Source organism: Pocillopora damicornis, chromosome 9, assembly GCF_964200805.1.
Source record: "Pocillopora damicornis chromosome 9, jaPocDami1.2, whole genome shotgun sequence".
NCBI classification, from domain to species: Eukaryota; Metazoa; Cnidaria; class Anthozoa; order Scleractinia; family Pocilloporidae; genus Pocillopora; species Pocillopora damicornis.
Window position 1 is genome coordinate 343,940 of NC_142678.1, and position 21,467 is coordinate 365,406.

Sequence of the window (21,467 nt, forward strand, 5' to 3'; positions counted from 1 at the left end):
TCTAACAAACCAAACAACACAACATGCCAGTTCAAAATAATTTAATCTGGAGAAAAATATGGGCGTATATGGTCCATCAATAATAATCCCAGATAAGTACCATGAAAATGGTGTACAGTAGGAGAGTAGTATCAATGCTACCACGTGTTGAGTCCCTCAGCCAGCTTTGGGTCACCGTCACTTAAACTACACAGTAGTTAAAATTACAATCATTCAATTATAACCCCACCCAAGCACTGTCCAGTCTTTCGACAAACTCTTTTGAGTTAAGAGAAGCTAGCAAAGGCCAATAGCAATACATGTATTTCAACTGACTGTTCACTGTTCAGTGATATGGAGAAGCTAAGAATTAAATCCACGTATGAAAAACAAAAGCTTTTATCTATCTCCAACTTAGACTGAAATAAACACGGTGTTAGGATTGATGCTGTTCTGTGAGCAATTAATAATAAAACCAATTATGAAGTGACAAGGACAAAACCCCACAAAGAAACTAATTGCAAAGGCTGACAAACCAGAAGCCATCACTTATCCCATTTGAAGGAAAAACAACTACTTCCCCTTTCAGGGTGAAAAGGCAACAGCAAGCATGCCTAAAATATTCCTTAAAAATTACAACCTTTATCGGCAATCTACTTAAAGCTACTTAAAGCAAAAAAAGGAAAAAAAAAAAGGGCCTGAGCAACTTAAATGTTAAAATACTATAAAAGGTACAAACATGCATAGGAATTTAATCTAGACTGGGGTGTGGAATGGCCTAAAATTAACTCCTGAAGAAATTCCCAATTACACATCAAAGAAGCTTGCCTGAAACACTTGCCACAAAGTGTGAGAAAAAGTATTTTCACATATGATTAGTGGCACACATGACTTCAAGATTACATGGCATTGCATTAAATACTACAAAGGTTCAAGATTGATTACGTCATATCCATTAGTTTTCGAAGTAAGGTGCTCAGTGTCTCACTGGTGACCAGCAGCTTATACCAACAATACACCTGGTAAGCTTCACCATAACAGATCACAATAGAATACAAGATGCTGTGAGCAGAGTGAACATATGAAAGATACAGTGAATGTGCACATTTCCTAGCCTTGAGTCACTTTCAGCTGTAAGGCACCTGTTGCCTCCTTGGTGGGGGAGATTGACATCGAACTATGGCATCAAGAATTTGCATCTGAGCACGCTATAAGAACAAACAATCTAAGTCAAATATTGGATTAGAGAAACACTTAAAGCATACATATTAAATCAACACCCAGTGATAATGTAACCTGTGGTATGTTATTGGTCAAAAGAGGAATTCAAACAATATCTAAGGGAAAAAAATGGTGTCAGTGCCAGTTTTCTCTATGTTGCTGGTCTTCACTAAGATCTTCACTAATCAAAATAATTGCTCAGCTTGGGTTCATCACTGCAATCACTCCTAAAATGGTGACTTGTGCACTAACCTGGCCACTGGCAAAGCTTTCTTCAATAACTATAATTGCCTCATTACTATCAGTATCTTCACTAGTTGAAACAACTTTAATGCGTACTCCTGTTTGTCTTTGCAGTTCTTTAACCTAACCCAGAATAAACAGATAAAAAAAAATTGGTATGTTACAAATGCAAATACAAATCTCCATAAAGTACTGTCCTTTTAGAACCCAGGAAAATGCTCAAAAGACTGAAAATGTGTGGTTCTGAGATTCACCCTTACCCAAAATGATTTGGGGGCACAAGGTTAAACTGGACAAGATATCATAGTTGGACCAGATAGAGATCACAACAATAATATATGGATAACAAACTTTTGACTCATTTCTTTTTTGGGGAAAAAAAAAAATCAAGGAACACAGCAGATGATGGTGAACAATTTTGAGATTCTTTCCTGCATGAAGGTGAAAGGCAACGAGACAACACTAAAAGGTTTCAAAATATAAACAAGTTTGAAGAATGAGTTCTCCCTACTTACATTTTGGCCATCTCTACCAATAAATCTGCCTATTACATTGGGCTGATCCTTACTTCCTGGTTTGAGAGGTATGAAAATTTCTATTTTCAATTTTAGTTCGCCAAAATTTTCCCCTGAATTTGTTTTGTAACCTTCCTCTGCAAGCTTACAATAAACACAGTGTTGAGCCTGAAATTGTCAAGCAAAGGAGACATAATTACAACAAAGTTAATTATCACCAGTACTAGCGTCATTTCTTGCAATAACTATTAAAACAGACAAACACATTGTCTAAATGTAAAAATAGAATAAATAAGTAAATACCTTTGTACATTTTGACTTGTATAGTATAAGTATTGAACATTTGTAGTGGATAACCTACTTATTTTAGCTCCCTTTAGCTATCTTTAAATGAAATAGCTTACTAGGTACTGCTGCAAAGGAGTGCCTATGATCTCAACATATCTCTCAGGTGCATCACGATCTTTAGGAAACACATGCACTTTATGAGCTCCACTGAAATTCTTTATGTGGTGAAGATTTGAAGCCTTTTTGCCAATCAAGGAGCCGGCAAACTTGGATGGAAATGACAAGTGAACTTTAACTCCCATCTACAACATAATTACACAGAGGAACAAATTACTTAAGATCAATCTCAACTACAACAGTTAATGAAAGAGAGTCACTGCAACTCCTTGGAGGGGAATACAGCTAGCAAACAGAAGTCAAACAAAATTGCAGAAAGTAAATGACCACTTTGTAGAAACAAAAAAAAATTACCTGGGCCACATTCATATAACCCTGAAAGACGTTTCCAAATGCTCCTTGAAACCATGAAGGAAAAGGATGGGTCTACAAGAAAAATCATTATTTATAATAAGATGGTTTAGGTTACTTTCATTGAATATCAATATAAATACTAGGAACTGCAGGCAAAAAAAAATCTAATGATTAGTTGGAGTAACCATACTCACAGGCTGTGGGTTGCTATAAGAGGGTGCTCCCATTTGAGGCCAAGGACCCTGTGCATGGGGAGGCATAAACTGTTGCTGTACATTTGGGCGCTGTTGTTGCTAGAGAGTAAAGGAATTGTAATATGTCAGCATACATATGTACATGCACATAACAGCCTGCATCATTTAAATGAAGTCCTCAACTTTAATAACAAGAATTAATTATTCCTTAAGGGCTAAGTTTTTCTAAAAAATTTAGAGCTTTAGTTTCATGATTGAAGCAGAATAACAGGTACCAGTTGACATAGATCTTGTTTTCTTGACTCTTACTTTAAAGATGTTGCTGTCCATTTTCATTTCATTGTAAGGTGCCACTAGGGTTTTCAAGTCAACTCTTGTGATATCCCCAGTTCAAAAATGGTATTCTGAACTGAATACATGTTTCCAAATCAGAGGCCCATACTTAACTATGAATTCATTTAGTTCTGACTATGTGATCCACAAATGACATGTTAATCATTTTCTTAATAGAACTACTTGCAGTAATGGTGACTAAGCAAGTCTAACAATTGTTTTAAGTTGCCAATACACCATGTAAATTTACAAAAGAAAGTTAAGAGTTTTGATATTTAAGTCTGCTTGAAGCACAAACCTGTGACATGATCTCTCTGAGGCAACTATATGCTTTGACACTAACTAAGTGTTCAGCTTGACTACATTTTGAAAGTGCTTCCTCTTCTTCTGGGTTTAGCATAGTATCCTCAGATATGGCTAGCTGCTCTGTTGGCAGTTGAAACTGTATTGTTATTACTCTATCCATTTGGTTTAATGGATTGATGTCTCCCCTGGAAGCATAAAAGACAAAACCAGTTCAGTTAAAGCTAAATGTCCACACCTTTTAGCTTTAGTCATGGACAAATATATAAAGTGTATGGCTTTTAATGCAATGGTTATCTTGCACAAAATAATTCAGTAGTTTTCACTTCAACTTCCCATCCCTTCGTGATGCTTAATGGAATGAGAGAAGGGAGAATTATCTGGCTTCTCCAAAACACATTAGTGGCCAGGAGTTTTGTTAGGTTCAAAGCAAAATTCTGTTCAGTTTGACATTACAATATGTCAACTATAACAACGACAAAAATGATGTCAGATTTCCTAAGAATACACAATACACAATACACAAACTGGTGGCAAGAACACCAAAGAGAAATCTAAGTTTCACTTTTCCAGCATCAGAACAGTTACCTTTTTGCTCGAACAGAGGTAACTTCTACATCTTCAGTAATATGTTTAAGGTGGCAATGACCTCTACCTGCAAAAAATAGATAATGGAAGTTAAAATAACAAAAACCATAAGACAAAGGACTTCAAAATATTTCATCACTATAAGCAGACATAGTAATTTAGGACAGAAATTTCTTTTTTTTGAGAAATTACTGAGTAAAAGCGCCTTATGACATTTACTACAAAACAAGTTGACAAATGACCATTAAAGTTGTTATGAACATTGTGTATCAGGTGCTGCTTAAGGGTGCTATAAGCAGATTAAGCACAACACCAATTCATATATGTCTACATGACAAAACTTATGCATTTACTGTTATCTCTGCTTAAAAGCAAGTTATTTTACATGTACACATCTTACCTATCACTCTTCCAGCAATGCTACTATGAACCAAAATTCGCATCTCAATGACTTGGCTGAAAGAATCAAGCAAAATGGCATCAATAATTAAACAAAGGGCAAAAGTAAGTTGGATTTTGTAAAAGAAAGATGGAAAGTTTTGAGCTCGGTAAAGAAATAGAGGAAGATGCTTTTTCATCTTGTCACAAGCGCAGGATTAAAAATTCCAAGTTCCCATAAGGAATCAAACCTAAGACCTTTGGATTCTGTGCTCTGGTGCTCTACCACTGAACCACAGACTCCATGGTGAGCCAGACCCATTACCAAATTCAAATATAATGTGCAACATGCATACTGCTTAGATTAGCAATGTCCATAGCATGATGTTTTGCATATAGCATACAGGAGAGAGTGCAGAATAAGAGAGACAGAGTGCAAATATGAACTGTCTAATGGGCCTTGCTCACCACAAAGTCTCTGTGGTTCAGTGATAGAGTGTTAGAGCTTGGAATCTAACAAGCTGAGTTCAATGAGGACTCAGAATGTTTTCTTTGTCCCACACTTGCAACAAGACAAAAAACATCTTCCTCAGTAATCATGATGCCAAATGATAATTATAACAAAAACAAAGCTGTTGCTGAGCAAATGTCAGGGTCTTTCATCATCACAAAATTGTCTGCATTCTTTACTCCACAATCTCTCTCACTGTTCAATTTAAGAGTCACTGACTTGCTCTTGTATCACCTAACATTTTACATTTACATTTTATATATATTATCTTGCAACATCTATAACAGACATATTTGCAAGCTCCTAACTAATAACTAAAGCACTACAACTAGGACATATAAAAATAGGAAAAAAATATATATATATAAATAAACAAATCGTAAAAGGTAAACAGCACACTGAAAAAATGTAGTCAGAGATGGTGGCTTTCAATTTTGCAGTTGAATCCAATGTTAAATAATCAGGTGGCAGGCTTTTCCAGTCAATGATAGTTCTTGGCCAGAAGCTGTATTTGTATGTGTCACAGGATGGCTGAAGTGAGATAAATTTCAGAACTAACAAACTGATTCACTAAATGGCAGTTAAGTACAAACATTAGATAGGAGAGAATCAATTGCTTTTAGCAAGCAAAGTCACTATGTCACTTGCAAGACAAATATAGTTCTGTCACTAAAAGACTGCTTGTTTTCTTGTTGGTTTGTTGTTTTGTTATATCATACCCTCTTTTTGCAGGATCAGTTTCTGCACGCATAGTCCTGTGAATGCCAAGGTTGGCTTCAGTACACTGCTCTGCTGTCCCAACAATCTCCACCACCTAAAACAAACATAAGAAAAGCTATACTTCATAACTTTTTGTACTGATTAATAAAAGAACATAAGCATGTGTAGCATGCAAGAGTTATTTTTGGCTGGGTGGGTTGAGATGGGCCTTTTTGTGTACCAAATTTTTTTGTAACAGAAAAACGCATAACTTTCAAATGGATGAAAATAATGCATTACCTCTCTTTAAGTGAAAGAAAAAAGAAACTAACTTATTTGAACTCACACAGGTATTTTTTGTCTAAATACTTCTAAGCAAAAATAAAATAAATTGGTGCCAAACTTACTGTTGTTTCCCTTTGCAGCCATTGTTTGGTCTTGTCACACAACACCATACATTCCCCGTTGGAGAGAGAGCACGTTGTGTGATGAGACCAAATAAAGGTTGCAAGAGAGACTTACACTTACTGCCATTCCTCTAACAGAGAAAAAATCAAAATTTGTTTGTCTACAGTTAGTTGCCTCAAAAATATAATTTATTTAATAAGGTACAAATCTCTCTCTTTATGAAAATATAAAGAACTCCCTATTCGAATGATTACTTCTATAACTTTTACTTTGTTAAATGAAAAAACTTTTAGTTTTGACAGTACATCATCCACTACAAACCTCCAAACATGACAACCCACACTAAGGATACCATTTTATTTTGAAAGTAACTGTCACCAGTCTTCCTTCCTTGTTCGATCGCCTTCAAACAGCCTGTTTTATCGATCACCAAGAGCTTCAAACAAAGCTAATGAAAACTTGCTTCCTATATCTTTGTTATATAATGACAATTAGGCATACTGGTAACATGTACAGCAAAAACAGTTCAACGTTAATAACTGAATATTCAGAGAGTGCTTCACATCGAATGTCGTCACATGCAAGTGTTGTGATTTGACAACTTGAACGTGTCAGTGTAGGTAGAAACTAGTGATCTTGTAGAAAGACAAGTTTGATCTGTAATCTCTTTAAAGATCGTAAAGTTTAATACATTTATCGAGTAGTAACCTTTCAAATTATTCTAATAACAATTACCTAAGTGATGGAGAGTTCAGTATTGATCGATAAGCGTCATAGCGACCGTGATGTAAACAAATGATTTCACGAAAGTTTTAAAAATTCAAAATAATTCATAGATTTCACGTTAGTCGTTCCATATGAAGAAATCTAGATGTACTACAGCTTTAATGAATGTAGGAAAGGGCTAAATTTCTTTGAGTCTTGACCAAGTAGCATGGCCTTGACATAGTCGAAATAAAGATGTAACTGTTTATCAGAATTCACCAATTTATATATATACAGAAATTTATATATATTTACACAGAAATTTTGTAAATAGGTCTTTTGTCATTTTTGGTAAAAAGTGAAACAGTTTGCAGGTTTTTACTTTGACTTCAGAAGAGGGAGGACTGGTGACAATTACTTTCGAAATCAACATGGCGTCCTTAGCGTTGGATTGTCATGTTAGTATGTTTGTGGTGGATGATGTACTGTCAAAACTAAAAGGTTTTTCGTTTGACAAAGGAAAAGTAATAGAAGTAATCGTTCAAATAGGGAGTTCTTTACATTTTCATAGAGAGAAAGATTTGTTCCTTTCTTCAAGTAAGTAAGTATAAGTAAGAATAGTGATCGTGTTCACAAGTATTTCGATCTAGTTGGAGTACACAAATAAATGTCCACGTTCTCGCCTTGGATCTTATTGAAAGTGACATGTGAAGGTGAAATGTCTTATCAGTATCAACTAGTATACCTTTTATATTGATGTTTCTCACTTATAATTATTGTGCAAAATGACCACTAAGAATCGTGTGAACAGTCCAAAACTTGAGCTAAAAGACTTGTGCAAAAAGTCTTTTGTGCGAAATGTCCTGTATTTGACCCTAACAGTAGATATATTTCCATCTCAAATATGTGAAGATACACTGAACAAGAGAAAAGGGTAATATTTGGGGCTCCTTGATTGGTTGTTGCCTATCTGGACTTTGCCTTGTGTGTGTGTAAAAGATGTAATAAAAACAAGTTGTTTATGAGGAATTAACACACAATTGGATTAAGTCCAAGGTAGCTAAAAGCAAATTTTATTCCTAAAAAAAGTCAAAACACAGGAGAATTGCATGGATAATTTACTTTTAGAAGCATTTAGTTTCATGTGAATTTTTTCCCAGAGGGATTGGACGATGCTGTTAGAATACATGATTAAACACAGGTTGTTTAGAAGGAAATGACACATGATAAAGCAAAGTCTAAATTTGCCAAGATAGAATTTGATTGGTGGAATACAATTTAAGCACAAAAAAAAGTGCCTTATGTTCATATAGTGCAATGATTTGGTATGTTGATTGGACTTTGAACATTGTTTTCATTGTACATGATGGAATGTAAGTTGTTTGACGTGTGTGTTGTGAGTAAAAGAGCGGAAAAAACACTTTTTACCTTAAAAATTATACAAAAAGGTTAAATGTGAACCTTTCATATCCCAATAAATCTCAACCTTAATCAACAAGGCTCTCACAGAGGCCATGCACCATAACACTTATCAAAATTAGCCCAAAATTTATGGTTTATGTTATTCTTTGTACACAGCCCCCTGATTCCATGACAACATTTGCAAGAGGGCTGTGATATGACTGGTGTGAGATACATACCCTAAACATTTTGATAGGTGCAAGATATCCAAATGTTGTGATATGATTGGTGCAAAATACGTACCCTAATAGAGCAATCTGATTGATGCAAGCAACATACCACTCTACACACTAACACAGTTATTTTTTTTAATTAAAATAGAATAAACTCATTATTAAAAAATTAAAATAAACTCAAAAAGGACATCAAAATTTCTGCTACCAGAAAGTCAAAAACAACATTATTTTCCAATAATTTTTTTTTTTTGCTTTGTATCAAAAGCTATTGTGCACAGACAGCATGTTTACCTTGAAAAATTCTCCTTAAATTCTCCTTGATTAATTCTCCTTTCTGTCTACTATACAATTCTTTTGATGTTCATCTGGAGAATTTGGTATTGCATCAGCTAATAATTCCCTAATTGATATTTTTCTCTTCTCTCATCACTTGTCTGCTTGATATTGTATGAATAATGAGGGGAGGAATTCTGTCTTGGTCATAAATGGGAGTTAAAGGGTTAACATAAACAAAGCAGAAATCATCTGTTACCTTTTCGGGAGGACCCTTGTCATCTTTCTTGTGCACTGTGATGCTGAAAAGAAATTCCAATGCAACTGTAAATTGTACTTTAGTGGTGAATTTTATTATTGAATGTGTAGTGAGAAGCACTTATGATTAAAACTTGAAATGTTAAAGAAGACAGTTACATGTGTATAGCACTGATAAAGCTGAACAGAGTTGACTCAATGGAATTAGAGCAAATTACAACGGATAATCCAGTCAGACATGGTTTGATGCCAGTCTGGTTTGAGGATTTAATGAATGTAACTGAGAAGTTTCAATTCATAGAGCCAATGTTTCGACACTCCTGTCTAGTGCCTTCATCAGGGGTGATCTAAGTGCTGTAACAAAAAGGTCCTTTAATACACTCACTAATTAGCTGCTCTTTTTTCTGACTGGGTGTAAATAGGTGTCAGTAAATAAGCTGCATCATCATGATTTAAAGGAGCATGGGCAGAGTTGATATGCCAGGCTTCCAAACAAAGGCACTGGTGGCAATGCTGATTAGTGGTGATAATTTTAGACTTATCTCACCCAATTGTATAGTTGGTGGGGCACATGTGCTCCAATGAAGCTAAAGTTTCTTTTTTGCAAAAGAAGACCACTTTTTGATGCTCTTTTAAATGTGTACCAAACTGAGATTTGGTCTGTCCGATATGCTCATTATTACAGTCATTGCATGGAATAGAATAAACAGCATCAATTAGTTGTTCTTTTGTGACAGGATCCGTAGGTTTGGCAAAAATATGTCCCAAAGTTTGAAAAGGTTTTTGAGCTACTTAAGCATTGTGGGTATTTAAAATTCTCTTGATGGGTTCCGTAACACCCTGAATGTAGGGAATAACAGCAAAACTAGTCACTGGTTCCCTCTCATCAGGAGTGCTACTAGTTGTAACTAGTTTTCTGCAGTTATGGAGAAAAGTTTTGGGATAGCCATTCACATTTAGGACAAGAGAAACATATTTCCCCTCCTCAGCCTTCAAATTGAGTGAAGATGGTAGACAGTCAGCCCTCCTGGGTAAAGTTTTGGCTACAGACTTTTTATGGCAAATGGGGTGGTGAGAATCAAAAGTGAGGTATTTGTCAGTGTGGTTAGGTTTACGATAGACACTCGTCTCTAAATTCCTCTGCTCCCCTCTGTACACATTAAAATCAAGAAAGGGCAAATGTCTATCCTTTTCATGCTCAAGGGTGATTTGGATAGATGGCTTGACTGAGTTCAAGTGTGATGAGAGGCATTCCACTTCATTTCCGGATACCACAGAAATTACATCATTGACATATCGTTTCAAGAAAAAGGGTTTAACTGATGAAGTGGCCGAGGCCCTTTGTTCCATGTCTTCCATTAGCATTTTGGCAATGAACCCATAGCTGTACCAAAAACCTGTTGATAGTAGGCAAAGCTGTATGAAAATTGTGTGGTTTCGAGGCAAGAAGACAGCAGAAGAATATATCCTCCACAAGCAAAGAAGTTCTTTGTCCTAAGGAAGCACCCTCTCTAAGTCTTTTCTCCGCAACCTTAATGGCAAGATCAACTAACATTTTAGTGAAGAGCAAAACAATGTCAAAAGATACTAATTCTTCACAAGCATCAAGAGTTTTATCTCTTATGAAATCTCCAAATTCACAGGAATTTTTGACAGCGTAATCAGTATTGATTTAAATGTGTACAGAGAAGAACAGAGAAATTTAGAGACAAGTGTCTATCGTAAACCTACCTGCACCAACAAATACCTCACTTTCAATTCTCACCACCCTATTTGCCATAAAGGGTCTGTAGCCAAAACTTACTCAGGAGGGCTGACTGTCAACCATCTTCAATCCATTCGAAGGCTGAGGAGAGGAAACATGTTTCAAATGTCCTAAAGGCAAATGGCTATACCAAACCTTTTCTCTATAACTGCCAAAAAGCAGTTACAACTAATAGCACTCCCAATGAGAGGGAACCAGTGACTAGTTTTGCTGTTACTCCCAACATTCAGGGTGTTACGGAACCCATCAAGAGAATTTTGAATAGCCCCAACCCTTAAGTTGCTCAAAAACCTTTTCAAACTTTGGGGCATATTTCTGCCAAACCTATGGATCCTGTCACGAAAAAACAACTAACCAACGCTATTTACTCTATTCTGTGCAATGGCTGTGATAACCAGTATATCAACGGACCAAACGTCAGTTTGGTTCACATTTGAAAGAGCATCGAAAGGCGGTCTTCTTTTGCAAAAAAGAAAATTCAGCTTTATTGGAGCACTCATGCCGAACCAACCATACAATTGGGTGGGATAAGTCTAAAATTATCACCACTAATCGGCATCACCACCAGCACCTTTGTTTGGAAGCCTGGCATATCAACTCAGCCTACGCTCCTTTGAATCGTGTTGATGGCAGCTTACTTCCTGACACATATTTACAACTTGTCAGAAAAAAAGGCAGCTAATTAGTGAGCATGTTAAAGGACCTCTTGTTGCAGTGTTTAGATCACCCCTGATGAAGGTACTAGACAACAGTGATTTGAATGTTAGCTCTATGAATTGTAACTTCTCGGTTACATTAATTAAATCTCTAAACCAGAGTAGTATCAAACCATGTCTGACTGTCCACCTGGTTGCCATGTAAACTTTAATATAGGATAATCCAGTGTTTTTCATGAACAAATGCCATGTCCCAAGTTATATTATGTATGTATCTACTCACTCTGTTCCTGTTTTATCAGTGAGATCCTTTATCTTCTTTCCTTCTTTACCAATAATAGCTCCCACCATAGTGGATGGAACAAGAACCCTGAAAAATAACATCAGCCTCTGTTAAATATCCACGTATTAAAGAAGGAAAAGCTATGCTCAGAGGCCTTCAGCTGGTTTGACACATCAAGCAGGTTTGTACAAAAGGAACATTCAAAACACACTGCCATACTGGGTAGAATATTGCAATTGGAAGGACAGTAGTACGTGTCAGTGCAATTTAAGTAATACTCCTTCAGAAATCTTAAAGACCAATTAAGTGTGACAATGCAGTAATAGAAGACTCCATCCTCTGCAGTGACTTAAAAGAGAGCAAGTACCCACAGTAGAAGTGTATCAAACTTTTTGTTAAGACAAACAAAATGGCATGAATAGTCTTGCACACTCTACATGTGCCACAGTCGTACAAACAAGTCTAGTTCTCATTTCTGGGAGGTCAAGGAGTTAAACAGTGAATTTCACTAGTACAATTTGTACTACAAACATGGCTTTTAGCCCTAACAAAGGTCTGAATTTACCTGATGCAATAATCATGATCTCTTGGTTGCCTGTTACCACGAGCTGACCTTGGTTTCCCTGTTCTGGAGCCATTCCTTTTATCTTTTGCTCCATCAGGAGATTGTGAATTCCTAACATCTGGAAGTTCATCTTCTCCCATGTATGAATACTGCAAAACCATGATAATAACTTTATTGGAAATCAAAAATAGCTAACAATCATAATTTACCAAGTCAGTAGAGAGTAGGTAGACCCAGATTAGTTCATCAAGACAGGAATTATCCAAGTTGATTTCATATCCCGGCCAAATGTTCTTTGTGACTGCAAAAAATTCCTTCTAACAATATGTAGATGTAAAAATGGCCCTTCATGCACTGAAACTGGTATGAAGCAAAATACAATGATCAACAATCTAAAAAGGTTTGCCCTCTTCAAGTTAGCAGATGTCATGTATAGCTAGACACTTCCCTTTATGTTTTATAACCTAAATCTACTCAACCTATGACAGAGACCAACAGGATAGATTGTATTCAATTATTACCTGAGGGTTAAATTTAAGTGAATTTCATATCAAAATTTTCACAAGATGAGATGATAAGTACATATCTAACAAAAATGTTTGGCAAAATATAATCCCAAGAGGATAAATTCGATGTTATTTCTTTTAGAATACATAGATGTAATAGTTTGGAAAGCATTTCCCTATGTTGTATCAACCAAGTAGTATTGCTGTTTTGTTGTGCAACTGTTTCAAATTGTATTGTTTCAAGGAGAAACCTTGAAAAAGGTTGAAGACACAATTTTAAAATTGTTCCCTTTTAGGTAATGTTGGCAAACTGAATATCTCCATACTTACCCTACCCATCAGACTGTAACAAGATTAAAGGCAAAAATTATGGTGTCACACAAAGAAACACAAAACCTTGATCATCTCTCGGTGGTTAAAACTGAACATGTATCTTCTGTTACTGATAAATATTTAACACTATGGCTTTTAAGTAGTCTAGAAAGTTCTGACTGATTTTTCTTGACAGACAAATGCCATATGATCAAAGAAATAATGTCTGTTGTCTTCCAAGTCATCGATATTTGATAAAGAACTTTCATTTGAATCCAAATCCTACCATTAGATTGCTCTTTTGGTTTCACAAATCCACACATCAACAAAAGTCCATGAATATTTCATGCTTTACAAAAAACTAAAAACATCAAATGAGAAAAAAGGAACATGATGCCTTCCAAATCTAGCCTTAGCAAGTATGTAATGCGTTATATGTCTTCTTATATTAATGGCAAATTTCTGCAAATCTTCTTAGGCTAGATCACCTTGAAACCAAAGCTTAAAATCAAAAGGAAAATCCTTTCAGTTGTTGGTAACAACACATCAAAGTTACAGAATTCACTTTCGCAAAATCTTTTTTGTTTAAAAATATCACAGCTTAGTTCAAATAATACTCAAGAAGGAGACATTTCTGAAATTATCAAGAGCAAGAATAAGATTAACATGGTACTTATTAAAAATTACTTGTTCTGGGAGACTGGTGGTTTATGGTGGCAGCAATTTGAAAGAAAAACTTATTAGCATTGACAAAATTGCAACAAGTTTTCAAAAACAAAAATAATCTAACCACTATGTGAATTTGGCTTAGTTAGAGAGATGACCAAAGGCAAAATCATAGCCACTAACTGAAAGAATTATATTCTAGAAGTTAAATCATATGCCTTCCATGAATTTTCACACATATTGAAATACCTGTGAATCACAGGAACTTATAAGTGTCAACTTCAAAATAATTAAGTGAATAGCCTATGCATTTTATGGGCACCACAGTGATTATTGAGCTAGAATTCAGCAAGGTCTTTTCAAACATTTGCCTGAAAACCCCACATCATGTGAGACAGAAGTATACAAAAGAGGTATAATTTTTTTCAATTGGTGAATCAAAACAAAATTGGCCTATTATCCTGTCTTCCATAATAATAAATATAAATTTATGTGGAATGTGCTTAATAAACAAAGAAGCATACCTTCCATTTAATAAAAATGAGGAGGTTTGAAAACACCAACAATTAGTCTGTTATATAGATCTGCATTTACACTAAGTACAAGGCCTAACTTGGGAGGCATTTTAGGCTTCAATAGTAACAATTTGGTAACTCATCATCATATAATTAATTTCAAACACTAATGAACTGAAAGATGTTCCTGAAACAAACTAAACTGTTCTTCAAAAGAAGTTAAGATGTGTCACATTCTGAAATGCTACACATGAACTGACATTTCCCAAACATCCTGATTTAGAACTCTCAGGGGATGTTACGTGCCATGGAATCCAATTGCATAACACAACAAAATACCTGCACTAACAAGCTTAGTCTTAAGTTCCAGGCTGAATGTGATAGTGCTTGTAGTTAGAGTCAAGCATTTTTTCACTGGTAATATGTACAATATTCAATGAGTATTGTACATGGTATATCAGACATCATATTGCAAAATATATACATCAATATTTTCTAAAATATAAGATATAGCACTAGATTTCCTCATTTTTATACCTTCACAAGACCAACAATGCAAATTAATTTCACGGATACACTTGGCAACATACATATATCAAAGCCTGAGCAAAAGGAATTCAGGGTTTACCAATGTCTAAAAAAATTAGCGAAGGACCATTCATGATATTTCACATACAATGATGTATTATGAGAAAATCATTTTCAACTATTCTGAGGAAGACTACAGCTGACAGTTCTAGAATCATATTTCATCAATCATTTTCGAGTAACATGGACAGCAACAAAAAAAAAAAAAAAAAAGACAGTTTCATTCACCAAACTCTAGGAAATGGACACGCTTGGATCTCCACCAATACCCTGTAAAATCAACACTAACTTGTTATTACAATGCCGAATCTACGTGTAGCAACTGCAGGCATAAAGTACGGCTAATCACCTCTGAAAAAATGTAAATTCAGGCATAAAATCACCTTTAATACAAACTTCACATAAAAGGTCCTATTTTTTGCAGCTCGCCAATACAAACACACTCAGACAAATTCATGTCTGCAATTTGACCAACAGAGTTTCAGATTAATGATGTAGGTCCCAACAAATATGTACAATGGGTTGTTGATTTTGAATAAGAGTAATGATACTGGTGATGCAGATCTCTCTTTTCAGTTCAAATATCATCAGACTAAATCCCCTGGACTATTTCCCTATTTGGGAGATGAATAACATTCACAGGCTGTTTCAAAACAGAAATGTAAATTTGAAGCAAAGCTACTATCTGGTCACTAACATATTCTGCTAAACTTGTCTACAGATACAATATTCATTTGCACAATTTCTGTTTGTTAGCCCCAGAAAGAAAACCATGTGACCAGTCAAATAACAAGTATACCTATGAGGCTAAAATCTTTTGATAACAGATCTGGTTAGTATTGTTTCAAAATTTTGTAAGACACATCAGCTCAAGAAACTAGGAGCAACACCAAAACATTTAAAAATTTGTCAGTCAATGCGAACTTGTATGAAAGCGATGCCAGTCTTTCACACTTCTGTCTTCCATGGTTTGGAGACAGCTTTTTAACAACTTTGATAACTCATAATTTTTAAATTGCTTTTAGGCAAACTTCTGATAAATACACCTCTTCTTTAAGTCCTTTTGGACAAAGTTCACTGATCATTAACCCTGGAAAAAGTTTAAACACCTGGCTGCCATTGTTCGAAGGGTGGATGACCCTATCTAACAGATAAATCTCAATGCAGCAAGATTTATCTGTTGGATAGCGTTATCCACCCTTTAAACAACCAGGCCCTGATTTTTAACTAATTTGGTGCTTGCCTACGCCATCTGCCAAAGTAATATAACTTCGTAAAACAAAATACAGCTAATGATTACGTATTCGGACTTCAAAAGAGAACAGGATGTGACAATTGTTAGAGTTATCTCTTAAAATGCAAACTCAACACGACTAAGTAGTCTAAAATAAATTATGCTTACACAGCACGTGTTAACAAGTCTTCACATGGAAGTTATTGAACCATTCTAAAGAGTAACCTCTAAATAATGTCATTGTGAAAACAGCTTTCTCTAATTTTACACGCATCATATCTGCTGCTGGGTATTTTTAAAAAAGTCTAGACAGCACTCTTCTCATCACATGTATTGTAATCTCTTACAGGGTAAGTGCTTTGCATGTAAATAAGAAAAAAGATTACGTAACTGGTGGAATGAATGGTAAGCAACTGGGTGACCTTTCCGACTCAAATAAACACATACCTGGGCTGCTCCTTGATCCAAAACGGGTCCCACAGCCCTAACAAAAAAAAATGTATCATGAACACATAAACAGAACAAGTTCAGAAAATGAAACTATTCAAGACTGAACTAGGATGAAATACCAAGGACAAAGAAAAATTCACAATATATAATCTTTCTCTCTACCTGATGTTACAACCGAATAGTGAACCCAAAGTGAAAACAGAAAATTAACATTTCTTCGATTATATGAAAAGTACCTGCATTATTTACATACAAAAAGATGGCCAACATAGTACGGTAATGAAATAGCCTAGAGGTTTAGGTCAACAACCATTTCAGAGAGATGTCTGCTACACAGGAGGTTACTTTGCCATAAACATTTGGGAGTGTTTGTACCACTGATAACAATTAAAATGAACTGCACTGAGAACCAGACAAAAGAATCAGACAGTAGGATGAACCCTAGTTTGATTATTGGCATAGGTCAGCACGTGAGTCACGATACACAAACAAAAAAAGTCTACTTGACTATTATTTCTCAAAAAGCTTCAATAAAAAGGGTAAACAAACACTGGAATGTAAACTGAGAGCAAAAAAAAGACAATCACATCAAAATCTCAAACTGTTACACCGGAAAGTTTCATTGACCGCTTAATTGAATACATATAGTTACTAATTGTACGACTTGTGTTCAACTTCTGCGAGTAAGCAGAAGCGAAACTGCAAAACACTACCGTAGACTGTTTAGTCTTCTCTGAATGCAAATCCCACTTACTAAAAATAAGTTGTTTTAAGAGAAAAACACAATTGGACACGCATGTACAAATAACATAGGCCTACCCTTGTGGTTCTTCACGTGCGGCGTACTCCATCACAGAACATACGTTAAGCTGAAAGGTCAGGGAAAACCCCGCAAATGAGATCAGTTAAACAATAGATTAGGAAGATTTATAGCAAAACAAACACAACACACTGCCAAGTTGACAACTGCAAAAAAGTAAAACTTAAAACTAAAAATTATATTCACGACTACTTTAAAAAAAGGTTCTACTGTGCTATAAGGCTGATCATGATTGCAATGTTGCGCTATCCCACTAAGACAACATTCGAAAACTAGAATAATAAAAACAATTTACGGAGCAAATTATTATCACTGCATATCAAAGTGAGTCATCTGAAAAAAAAAAATCTAACGCTAATTCAAATGGTACACTTTTTTTATGACAATTATCCACCAGGTTCCTGTTTTCAAGGAAATTTCTAACATCATGTAGATTGCTAGTGAACTAGGCAATTCAAATCATGGAAGACTAAATCCAAAATGATAATTCACCCTGAAGAGCAAATTTGCATGGATTCCCCTAGAGCACAAAGCTGAATCCTTGACCTATAATTTGAAAAGCTAGATGCACGCCTATAAAAAGTTTTCCTGAGAATAAAACAGACAGCTAATGCTCCAGTTCCCTTAAAAACTTAAAACAAATTTGTCTCAACCAACACTTTGGGCTGTTCAACGCAAGATGTTGTTGGAGAGGGAAAATAAAATGCACCGTTATTAAGGCCAAGAAAGTTAAAAAAACGACAATAATAACAGACTTATCACCATAAGAAAACTAAACCATTGCTGAAATTCATAATAGGACAGATGTTGATTTCACGACACAAGGAAAACTAACAGGTATAGCAAGGAATCAAAATGATTATCCAGTCACGATTGAACGAAGATACGAATATCATTTTCAATAGAAGTAATTTCTTCTATAATTTAAAGGTTTCCTGAAAGGAAAAAAAAGTTAAGAAGAAATATGATGCTATTCCACGTTTTCATGATGCGACCGTCATATCATCAAGGCAAAGTGCTTGTTAATTTCTCTCAAAAGTCAAGTCACGATATTTAAGAAAAGAGATGGGTCTCCCTTTTGGAAAGAAAGATGGACTTAAAATGGAACTGAGGGGTGTACAACTCGTTTAACCACTTAAAAGAGGCGCAAATTTAAGGCGCTAGCTATTTTCTCTCACATTGTGAGCGTCCAAAAGCACCCACAGTCGCAGCAGCCCTGGTGTATGGTTCTACACCATTACGAGGGTGATATGAAAGCCACGAACTTCACCAAGTTTTAAAAAGCCATTTCTTGCCTCCTTAGTTTGCGGGACTTATTTGCCTGACAAATCTTTTGAAACAATTTTCCTTTAATCGCGTCATCACTCCAGTGCACGATGCTGTCCACCTTCAAGCCCAACCCGTACCCGTGGTTTACAGGCGTCAACATCGGCATCAACATAAATATCAATATATAAATATTCCAGCGATACACTTCACATCATATGTGCATAAAAAAGTAAAAATATGTAATTTGCCTTCTGAATCGTTTATACAACGCTCTTTTAAAGGGAATACGAGGAAGATTTCGGTGCGCCATTAAGCTTTTACACGCCATGACTTCATTATCATGCATGCGAGGTGTGTATTTTCTATTCTACCAGATGTAAATTTTCTTCCCACAAAGACCTGTAATTCAAAAAGCTAGTAAATTGTACGCAAGAACCTTTAACTTCGAAATGTGCCGTTAAATTAACTCGGTAAGAAGCGCACAGAGATCAAGTACTTCTAATCCAACGGATCGACAGACGCTGTGATATGGCCCTGAGAACACAATGAAGGATCAACTGAGTGTTAACGGAAACTTGTTTGCATTTTAAACTTTTAAAAAATAGTTCCTACACAAATTCATGACATACTCACCTAAGAGAGAATAATATTGTCCAAGACACAGCGTTGTTTTTCGATGAGAGACGTCCTATTGCGCTCTACTATGGTCAGAGGAGATCTACAGCAAGTAAAATTTAACAGAGACGACAGTAAGCATTTGGTGCATTGGATCTGCAAACCGAACAACAGATGTAAATGACCCTTTCTATTTGATCAACTCCGAAGCAGAACAGCAACGCTAACCTACTTAAGTTCCCACGTTGAGGATGATAACACTAGCTTCCTTTCAACTATGCACTGCTCGAAAATCGAGATACCCGTCTGCAACCTAGTCAGCTAACTGGAATTTTGGATCAAGAGCTGAATGCACGCAATCGTGTTGACGATTTCTGCTCAGCTAACGCATACACTGTTACAAGACACAGAAAACTACACACCGCAAAACTGGAGATTCACGATGCAGCTGAAGCCCCTCTTGCAGCACCGCCAAAAATATTTTGGTCAAGACTTGTTGAGCTTAGTTGTCTTACGATAAAATATTTTGTGCACTACAATAGAGTGTTGTGTTCGCAGCAGAGCTGACAAGAAGGTAACATATACCCAACAAAGGCTGTTTCTGATATTTTACGGCGACGGAAAACGACGGAAAAGCGGAAAACCATTCACGTAGTTGACTGCCAGGCGGTTTACTTACGCGGCAACAACTTTTTAATCCATTCACTGACCCTCTGCTTCCCGTCTTCCACCGCAACTCAAAGCAAAGCCCGCCTCAAATGGCCTACCATCGAAAGCAGAAAAAAAAATTCAGAAACTACACGGTTCGAACACAAAACAACTTAAAACTACTGCAAAACACCTCAAACAGCTGGAAGCTGCAGAAATTACAGAAAAAGTGAAGCAAAAATCCCGTAGCTATGCGAAATCCTGACCTCAAATAGAGCTTCAAGCGTAGCGAAAGCCAAGGCCACGTGCCGCCGGTGTAACAAGATCACGTGACCCCATGACATGTGTCATTTGAACAGATTATGCAATCACATTTTCTGCGGTATCATTGGTTACAATTAACCATGTGACAGATTGGCATCTTCACGAACCCATGTAATGTTATTCATCGTGTCACAATATTTCATATGAACAACGGATTTTAACAATTTATGCAACATTGTTGAACAAGGAAAACCCGCAAGTGCTAGAAAATGTTGTTATGACTGATTTTCCGGTCGGCAGTCAAATCTAAAATTAAAAAAAGTTACAAATTTGTGGTCCGATTTTGAGATGTTTTTGTATTCCGCGAACCAATCAGAGGCAAGATTGTGCGGCGGGTTGCCTCACATAGGTAGATGATTTCGCAACATCTCTATAATGGATAGCCACTGAACTGTTCCTTTTAATAGAAAGCTATTTCGCTGAAGTAACATAGTAATCGCGGTTGAAGCTGACATAATCGATTAATTGGATAGAAGTTAAGTTTCGATTTAGTAACATCTCTTGCATCTAATATTCGATCGAGATAATCATATCCCCATCACTGTGTCCTTGCACCATTGGAAAGAAACATTCCGATGAAGCATGGGAAGTGTAGAAATCATTAGGCCAGAGAAAAATTTATCTCATCGTTGCATTGGTAAATATAAAATTTCCCCAACTCAACGAGTTTTGACCTTCGCTTTGTCTCATTTGATACCATCTTAGGCGTGGGAGGGAAAAAAAACTCAATTAATATAGCATTTATCGAATGCTACCACATGTACAATTTTAATGAACGTGACTTGTTTGATTACATTAAACAGTGGCTTGGCTTACCTGTTGAGCTGGAAAGATATCGTAGCCTCAGAGAACAGGTATTAATAAGACAACTATTTTTTATGTTCTCTTTTTTCTCCACGAAATGCTTTCCATTGAAGTCTAATGGCTTTGCTCACTGTGACAACACTACATTTGATATGTGATGTTGACATATTCAGGGGGCGTCGAAAATTATATTATTTACGCCAGGTTCAACTGTGCCTATCCGGTGACGAGGTTTCATATCTTAAACGCAGTTAAGTCACAAATAATTTGCTGACTGTTAGAGGCTGCAGTTGATGGCTACGTATTTCCGTGGTGATTATAATTTTTTTTCTCGCAGCTTATTCGTTAATGATTTAAGAAGGCTCCACTAGTAAAACAAAAGACAAAAAAATTTTTTAAGCGCGTAGAAGTGGCCAGCCTCCACATCCACTGTTTCACGGATG

At 36.0% G+C, this 21,467-nt stretch overlaps 1 protein-coding gene across 14 annotated transcripts; it reads right to left on the bottom strand.

Moving 5' to 3' along the window:
* Positions 1-24: 24 nt before the first annotated feature.
* LOC113670215 (insulin-like growth factor 2 mRNA-binding protein 1) lies at positions 25-21,156 on the bottom strand. Of its 14 annotated transcripts, none has more exons than XM_089181854.1 (19): positions 20,163-20,230; positions 19,928-20,011; positions 19,267-19,351; positions 19,070-19,167; positions 17,364-17,413; positions 16,542-16,578; positions 12,274-12,422; positions 11,709-11,795; positions 9,006-9,048; positions 5,744-5,838; positions 4,536-4,591; positions 4,136-4,202; positions 3,543-3,735; positions 2,912-3,010; positions 2,718-2,789; positions 2,363-2,548; positions 1,959-2,126; positions 1,453-1,566; positions 25-1,187 (listed from the first exon to the last, which is right to left on the bottom strand). In XM_089181854.1, the coding sequence occupies exons 5-19, from the start codon at positions 17,393-17,395 to the stop codon at positions 1,107-1,109; spliced, it is 1,479 nt and encodes a 492-aa protein (XP_089037980.1). In that variant the 5' UTR covers positions 17,396-17,413; positions 19,070-19,167; positions 19,267-19,351; positions 19,928-20,011; positions 20,163-20,230; the 3' UTR covers positions 25-1,106. The 14 variants fall into 14 exon arrangements, with proteins under 14 accessions (XP_089037980.1, XP_089037981.1, XP_089037982.1 ...); XM_089181855.1 differs by having other exon boundaries at positions 18,543-19,167; XM_089181856.1 differs by having other exon boundaries at positions 19,671-20,011; positions 20,163-20,209.
* Positions 21,157-21,467: the final 311 nt, after the last annotated feature.